This window comes from Morone saxatilis, unplaced genomic scaffold (genome assembly GCF_004916995.1).
Source record: "Morone saxatilis isolate NCDOM2014 unplaced genomic scaffold, NCSU_SB_2.0 Contig0, whole genome shotgun sequence".
In the NCBI taxonomy this organism is placed as follows: Eukaryota; Metazoa; Chordata; class Actinopteri; family Moronidae; genus Morone; species Morone saxatilis.
Window position 1 is genome coordinate 6,569,212 of NW_023339650.1, and position 8,527 is coordinate 6,577,738.

The window sequence follows — 8,527 nt, forward strand, 5'->3', positions numbered from 1 at the left end:
AAAAAAATCTAATATTTGAGGCTAGCAATGGTCCTCATGAAACCACAGCTGAGTATAGCTTTTCAGTTGTACAGTAACCTGCGTTGTGAAACCTGACACTTTTTCTTAATCTCACATCATCTTTATCTCTCTAAAAATAACCCCATGTAGATAAAGTAAGCCTTAACCAAGTCACACATCAGATGAGCAATAGCATGGCTGAGGAAGAAAACTTCCTCTTTCATTGGGCCTTATTTTCTCTCATATGTTGCAGAAAACAGAAAATACTTGATGACATCTGCCATTTTAGACCACCGTAAAGTTCGCTTGATGTACGGGGAATTGCCAAAAAAAAGCAAAATGTCACTTTTGGCGACGTATCCTCGGCTCTCATGGACGAGGCTTACGTGTCACTAATACAGAGGATGCTGATAAAAAAAGAATAGATAACACATGGGGCAGTTCCACATTATTTCTGAAAGTAACAAGTCTGTTTAAGAACAAAATGATGCTTGGGAGCAAGAACAAGGTGACAAATTTGGGGTTTTTCAGTTGTCATTAGCACGTCAGAGCAGGAAAAAACAGGTTGAAAAAAAGTGAAGTGAGAAAAGAACCTGAAATTAAGTACTGTTACTTATCTGATTATGTTTTCTGACTGCTTCACACTGTAATTAGGTTGCATAGCCACTAAATTAACACTGTTTGTCAAAGACATTTATCACTACTAAGAATGCTGTGCATTTGTTTTAGCCACGCTAGCAGCTTAGCTTAATGGATGGCAATGACGGTTGGTCTGGGGTCAACCAGTTTGGTCCAGAAGGAGCAGCAGTAACCGACTTCTCCATTGCACCTTTGCAGCCTGTGCACGTCTATCTCTTTTCTTGGCACCTGTTCAGTGCAGCCAGGGACACATTTACATTCACACATATTATACGTGTGATTCTGACCACTTCTGGTATAATGTATCCAGATATGCTATATCTAGGTTACTGCAGATCTAGCTCATATGTACCACAGCACACACCTGCTGTCAGAATGCAACTCAAATGAATTTCATTTGACCACTTGTAGTCAAATTTCACTTCTCCATTCTCATTTGCATTTATCTGTGAGAAACTGTGACCACTACTTGAAAGAAAGAAAAACAAACACTGTTTCACTTAACCATATTGTGGTGTATATTTGGTAACTCACCTCAAACATGGACCCCATAACCACAGCTGGGCTGTTTTCCAAACACAAATCAGTTGCATTGATGTGTGCTATACATACATATAAAACTGACGGGGTAGTCCTATCATTCATATAGTATGTGTTCACTTGTGTCTCTGAATACCACTGAATATGGCTTGTGCAGTCCCATCCAGTGCATGTATAGACCATGTTAGGTTAGCTGCAAAGTTATTAGAGTTCGGCTGCCATGTTGTGTGAATGCCCTCTAACCTATTTCATATAGCTGAGTAACCAAATGAAATTCCACTTGGTCAACAATCTGTGACGAGTGGAAAAGTGTGTTCCGCAAATGATTTCTTGGCAACAAGTATTTCCCAATTCTGTCCCAATGTGATCAGACTTTTAAGCCATTTTTGTCAGAACAGCAGCAGCACTTTATCACACCAGGTCTATGTCTAAACTTTTTTCTTAAACCACATGTTGTTTTAGCTTCAAAGTAAATTTACACTCAGTCAGAATTAATCATGTAGTGCAGGATGATTTCTTGTCCACACTACTTATTAATAACCTAATGGTGGTTTTTGCATTCTTAGAACTAATTTTCCCTACCCTGCAGATGATCAGCAAAAAACTTTGGCCTCCAGCTGACTGACTGATGACTTTATGTTGTATAAAATATGTAAAAATGATTTTGAGTTTATAGGTTTTGACAAGGCATTGCTCTGGTTTCTCTTTTGTGTTCCAACCACCATGACCCTGAGCATCACCACAGCGGTATTTTGGTTACTTTCTGGTTAGGCCTCCGGCACTCTGCACTGCTACACAGATCTACCAGTGTTCCCACTCCTGAGCAACTGTGCACATACACTCAAAGGTACAGAAATGGCACTCCCCTCCATCGTATAAGGTGCAGATGCTGTCCCTTACTTGATAATGTAATGTTTTTGATTATATATGACACATTTATTTAAACTCAATGGCGTGCCACTACATTGCTGCCAAGTGCACATTAGAATAGATTAGCAAGTATCAATATATGGGTCCAAACCAGGTCCCCATGAGTTGTGACAAATTGGAATTTCATATCAATGTTACATCTGTGTCTCACTGATGGGAAGGAAACCTCAAGCCCCTCCTCTTTGAGATACAGAACTGGGCAGTTGCTGCACATCTTAGCAAAACAGGAAATTTCATGTTTCCTCTGCTGCTTATAGCGACAGCTTGCATCACACAACTTCTGCATATGTTCACACACACACACACACACGCACACACACGTACACCGACACACGCTCATACACACATGCACACACCAAGTCCCGCAAGCGGCCACATTTTTACATCAGGGATTAGGGTCTTAGGTTAGGTCTTAGGTTTTGAACTGCACTTCACTACCACAGTTAGTCAATGTAAAAAAGTGAGTACCTTGTTGTTTAAATACTAAAGAATTCTTCCTTCATTACTGTAGACAGGTTTACAATGAATTAAATTTATTTCCAACATACATTCAGTTACATTTCTCAATAATGTGCTGTACAAAATACAGCTTTGTTTAGGGTTTATAAAGTATCAGTAAGACGTAGGCTTCAAACACTTCTTTTTGATGGATTTTTGTAGCGTTTTGGGCCTGATGGTGAGGAGAAGAATAATCGAAATGCCCACAAAAGAAAGGCAGATGGGTACAAAAAGCAGAATGTACCAGAATATAGATTCTCTACCTTCCTCCGTACACAAAAATGATGGGAAGTGCTCCACTCTGTGTGTCATTTGGATGGGATCCTGACATTCAATGTCTGATTGGCCGACCACATTGATTGTCTTTATTGTTTCAAATGTCCTGAACCATTCTGTTTGGCAGCAGTTGAACGGATTTCCTGCGAGGAAGACAGTGTGTAGTTTTGAGGCCAATGCGTTAGCCTGACCAGAGGGAATAGTGGACAGTCTGTTGTCCCTCAAGTCGAGCACTTTCAGGTCAAGATTTACAAGTGAAGGGGGAATATGGGCAAGAGAGTTCCTTGAAATGTTTAAGGATTTCAGACTTTGAAAATGAGTGAAGTCGAAGTCTTGTATGTGAGTGTTTCCTAAACCTAGATGTTGCAATGTTCTGCTAAGACTTTGTACTGATTCTTGGAGAATGAGTCCAGGGTTGTCAGACAGTTCCAAGTGTGTTAGAAACAACCCAGCAAACGCCAAAGATGGAATTCTTTTAATGTTGCATCCCTTAAGGTGAAGTTGCCTTAGGGATACAATGTTTTTCCAATCCACGCAAGCTGACATAGCATCTGAACCGGTCACAGCCTCCTCAGTATGGCAAATGTCAACGTTGTTATAACTGAGATCCACTGACCTCAGGCTTGGCAATGAGGGAAATAAACCAGAGGGTAACCAGTTGAAGTCATTCAGGCTCAGGTTAAGGTATGTCAGATTGCTGAGTGCAGTCAGCGTACCTTCATCTGCTACAATCTGGTTCAGCCTGTTGTTGCTAACGTCCAACTCATACAAGCTGCCAGAGAACTGTTCTGACGTCAGATTTAATGTTTCCAGACAGTTTGCGCACATTTGAAGTCTTGACAGGGCGGGCATTTTCTGGATAAATCCTTGAGGGAAATACTCCACCTGGTTTTCTCTTAGATCTAAAATCTCTAGAGAGGAGATGTCACCATGAAGGCCCTCGTCCCACAGCTGAGCCGTCACATTGCTCTTGTAGGTCTTCAAATTGTAGAACTCAACAGTTGTTGTCGAGTTTATAAATGTGACATTGTCTGCTAAATGTTCATAAAACCTCACACTGTTGTGGGATAGATAAAGGTTCCGCAAGTGGCTCTGGCTGGGCAAGAAAGGGAAAAAAAGCAGTTTGTTGTCTGATAGATCAAGTGTCTCCAACTGGAAAGTATCGTCAAGGTCTTGTCTGGAGATGAACCACTCAATGAAGTTGTGGCTGGCATTGAGGACCACCAGCTGGGTCATGTGGAAGTCCATCAGGCAAGGCAGGGAGTTGAAGGCTAAATTGAGCCGCTGGAGCTTGGGATTGCTGTCGAAGGCGCCATCTATCTCGAACATGAGGTTTCTCTGCAGGTCGAGTTCTTTGAGTTGGTGAAGATCCCTGAAGGATGTCTCATCCAGTCTCTGCAAGATGTTTCCAGAAAGATTGAGATACTCCAAAGATGTCAGATTTTGGAGAAGAGTGGCAGCCATTTCATCATCAAGCTTATTCTCAGAGAGATCCAGAGCTTTAAGCCTGGGTAGAGTCTTTAATGCGTGGCTGGTTTCTGAGTAGCCCTTATAAAGATCATTATTTGCTAAATTGAGGCTTTCTAACAATTTTGAGTCTTGAAAAGTGTTTGGTTCTAATTTCTCCAAATGATTACAAGCTAAGCTCAGGCTGTTTAATGAGGGGTAACTGAGAGAGTTGTGCTGTAGTGTTTGAATGTTATTGTAGTTGAGCTGAAGCTCCTCAATGTTGTCCGGCAGTCCTGTAGGCACAGAGGTAAGCCTTCCATTGTTGCAGAGAGCTGTTCTTTGTATCTGCAGAGAAAAGGAGAGCACATAAGTTTGTGTGTTGCCATATTGTATGTTCCTTGGTGGGCTTTTTATAAATCCTACAGAAACTGGATTTCTTTCAGGCACAACAACTGCCAGAATTTTCCACCAATTTGAGCCAGAGTGGTATTTCTCAACAACTGGTCAATGGGTTGCCACGCAATTTACTACACAGTATCTCCCCTAAAGGGTGATTTCAAATGACTTCGGTGATCCTTTTGGTGATATTGATTATATAATTGTATAGTGTTAACATTAGTCAACTTGCCAAATACTTAGTAAACTTACAGAGCAGTTAGCATGGCTGTAAGTTCTTAGTCGTGTTGCCCTCATGATGACTGACTTTGTATATATTGTCATTACTTACTTGTAACTTGTAACTAGGGTAATTTCCACAAAAATGATTCTAAACACATCCTTTAGGCACATTGACACTCACATATTATTACATATTATTATTGTTATTACCACAGTCACAGCTTAAAATTTAGCAAAAAAATTTAATGTCAATAAACTAGTTGATATATTATTTCAGGTGGCTGCCCTGCAATTGCATTTCCAATCAGAAAGAAAATAATAGTAGAAGTAGCTTTTATTGCCTCATTTGTTTTTGACATATTTTATTTCTTTAATCATTTACATCTTAAAATAAAATCATAAACAATCTACAGCAGAGGTGTCTATCCTTTTTCATAGTATAACTTTCCATGACATTAAGGGTTTATAAATTGTAGCAACTGTCTTTATTAATGTTTATTAAATTATAAAACGTTGTTGGTTGTCAGGTTGCAAAAAAAATATTTTGTTTTGTCTTTTTAGCTAGCTACATCAGGAAGACTGTCGATCACTTACAACCCATTATTAAGCACTTTCACAAATGCAAACTTCATTGTTTTTTTAAGTGAGTAATTCCACTACAATAACCCACTGTTAAATGAACTTGGTTTGGAAGAATTGGGTCTTCCTGATCAATTAAAGACGAATTCAAAAGATAAAACCTACACTTTAGTTCTAACATTGTGGATTATGAACTGTGATGGATTACTTAATATATGAATCACTTCCCACTTTTCCTCCCTGATGTGACAAAGTAGTAAATTATCGGAGCACATTAAATGTCCCCACAAAATATGTAATTTCCTGCAGGATATTTTCTCCGAACATCTGATACTATATGTATATGAGTATATTAATGCTACCAGCATTTAAACCAAGCATTCATAAAACACACATAAATTATACAGATTCTGCATACGTCCACCTATCTTCCCGAGACCTTACCTGGTTCATTTCAAGACGTGCTTTTATATTTAGTAAAAAAAAGACATCTCACCAGCTGGCATCGGCTGTGTTGTGGATGACTTGAGACTGGCGTCAGGATTCTCCACATGAGTAACAAGCAAAGCAGGATGGGAGTGAGCCTGTGGACTGGCATTTTAACATCCTTACTGTTGAAAAATTGATAGAAGGAGAAAGGGAGAATGGTGAATGATCACGCAGGCATGTGCTGACGACGAGATGACAAACGTATTCCCTTGGAGGGCCAAAACGGAAACTTAATGGTGGGCCACGGACCAAAAGCAAACACTTATTGTATTCTATTGTATTTTATTTTATTGACCTCCTGTGCAATATCACTTTCCCTACACTGCATTCTATGAGAACTTATTAATAATAAGTGATATAAATATTTAAAGAGCAAAGAATAGTTTTTTAAATAATAATTCTTATTTCTTATTATGTTTTTTCTGCTAGAAACATCTGGCAGGCCAAATTGAACCTTACGGTCGTCCAACATTGGCCCACAGGCCCCACTTTCATCCACCCTGATCTATGAATCCCTGCATTAGCATTGCTCTTCCATACTTAACAGTAAATAAAACCACAGCTATCAGTATTGCATGTGATGACCAGGCTGTTATCATGGAATTTTGGCAAATGAGTGCCTTGTTTTAAAAATGTGCAGTGTCCATGAAACAATGGGGAAATCAATTTCTTAGTATGGGAGAAATAGAGACAACCGCTTGATATTAAATTGTTAAAGCAGTGTGGAGGTCAGAGAATATTCATACTGCGAGTGAAGATTTTGACTCTTTTCTTTTCATGACGGAGAAGTGTAATCCTCACGTTGTTCATGTGAACCGTCAACGGATGTGTATCCGCTGACCCTACAAATTAAAAGATGTTACAGTTGCTGGAGATTAATAATATGATAAATGTTTTATATTTTGGCTCCTGTCTGATGTCAAAGTGTAACTGTCATCTCTATTATATTATAATTTATCCTGAGAACGTTTTGGTGATATTTCCCTAATTATAATGCAAACCTTTGCGTGACACATACTGAATCTGAATCTTTGGTTTTCACATATTTTTAATCTTTGTATTTTAGTTGCCTTGGGAAATATGTTGTTTTGGGGGTGTTATTAATACCCCAAACAGTTTTTTAACTACATTGTAATATAATAAATTATATTATGTGTTATGATCCAGAGAGGTCTAGGTGGCTAACGGCAAAGGCCGTAACATAATGTGTTGTGGGAAAGAGTTGGCCTCAGAAGAAAAGACACTTTACAGAATGCTACATTCTCTTTTCTGAGCGTTATTGGACATGATATAGCAGTGTGTGAGAAAACCACCCAGCATACATATAATAATAAGATAATATAAAGCACACTTTGCATAAGGATTGCTTAAATGTACAGCATATAGTTCCACTCATCAGACGAATGATGAAATATATGATATGTTTATTTAACATTGAGAAATATAAACATGTGAGCATTATTGAAATGACATTGTGCCATTTGTTTTTTTGAGGGGGCCATCCGTAATTCAAGGATTCATTATTCAAATGTAATTATAAGCACTTTTACAACAGTAGTCATTTGTTTCAATAGTCTGTAATGCTGATTCAAGATTATCTAAATGTACATACAAGACAATGCTGTGCAAAATCTAACTGCCATAAACATATTCAGGTGACTGTTTGATGCTGACATTTGTTTAAACAAGAATATTTATGACATCCTGTACAGCACTGTGATCAATAAGATATCTTAGGTCTAAATTCAACATTCTTATTTTAGACAAAGCATGCAGTTTGCTTCTTTTAGCAGTCAGAGTTTTAGTGCATACTGCAGTACTAGATTAGTGCACAGTGCATTTACTTACACTGGTGGTTAGGTGTGGATTTCCCAAGCCACTGACGGTTGATCCCCTGACCATATCGCTGCTTGACTCGCTGTTGCAGAGAGTGTGTTCTCGTGTGTTCAGCTGCCTTCCTCTGCTCTGACTGAAACACTGATGCCTCTTCTTACTATTCACGGAAGCAGGCAGGCAACGGAAGCTAAGTCACATGGACAAACTGCAATCAGAAAGAAGTTCTCAAGCCCGGGGCCACAGGAAGGCGAGTGCAAGCTGAACAGCAAGTCAACCAGCAGAGCAAAAGTGTTTTTTCTCCCCCCCCCTTCCCTCCCGACACCATCACAGCACTGTTGTTATACAGCAACTAAGGTTGGTAGCACAACTGATACCACAAAAACCCAACGAGAACACACCCTTCACACCCTAGGCTCGTTCTGATCAGCCAACCTTCAAGAGAGGAAACCACTCAACACACACGCCCTTCCTGCCTGTTACTGCCCTGTCACTTCAACAGCCATTACAATACACACATACAGAGACTATCAAGTCTGTGAATATCAAGGGTCACAATGTTTCTAGGCCAGATACCTTGTAACATAACTCAAGGAGTCAAAAAGGTGATTGATGGATAGCACATAAACCATACCACTGTAACATACTCAAAGTGAGTAATGGAGGAGCCCTTTAA

At 39.3% G+C, this 8,527-nt stretch overlaps 1 protein-coding gene across 1 annotated transcript; it reads right to left on the minus strand.

Annotated features, from left to right (window-relative positions):
* Positions 1-2,621: 2,621 nt before the first annotated feature.
* nrros (negative regulator of reactive oxygen species) lies at positions 2,622-8,153 on the minus strand. Its single transcript, XM_035654768.1, has 3 exons — positions 7,867-8,153; positions 6,026-6,140; positions 2,622-4,677 (listed from the first exon to the last, which is right to left on the minus strand). Exons 2-3 carry the CDS (start codon positions 6,125-6,127, stop codon positions 2,722-2,724), a joined length of 2,058 nt encoding a protein of 685 aa, XP_035510661.1. The 5' UTR covers positions 6,128-6,140; positions 7,867-8,153; the 3' UTR covers positions 2,622-2,721.
* Between the last annotated feature and the right edge of the window lie 374 nt (positions 8,154-8,527).

Coding starts and splice junctions, on each gene's coding strand:
- nrros (XM_035654768.1), bottom strand. CDS start 6,127: ATGCCAGTCCACAGGCTCACTCCCATCCTGCTTTGCTTGTTACTCATG. Junction 4,678..6,025: donor AACACAGCCGATGCCAGCTG/GTGAGATGTCTT, acceptor TTTTCTCTGCAG/ATACAAAGAACAGCTCTCTG.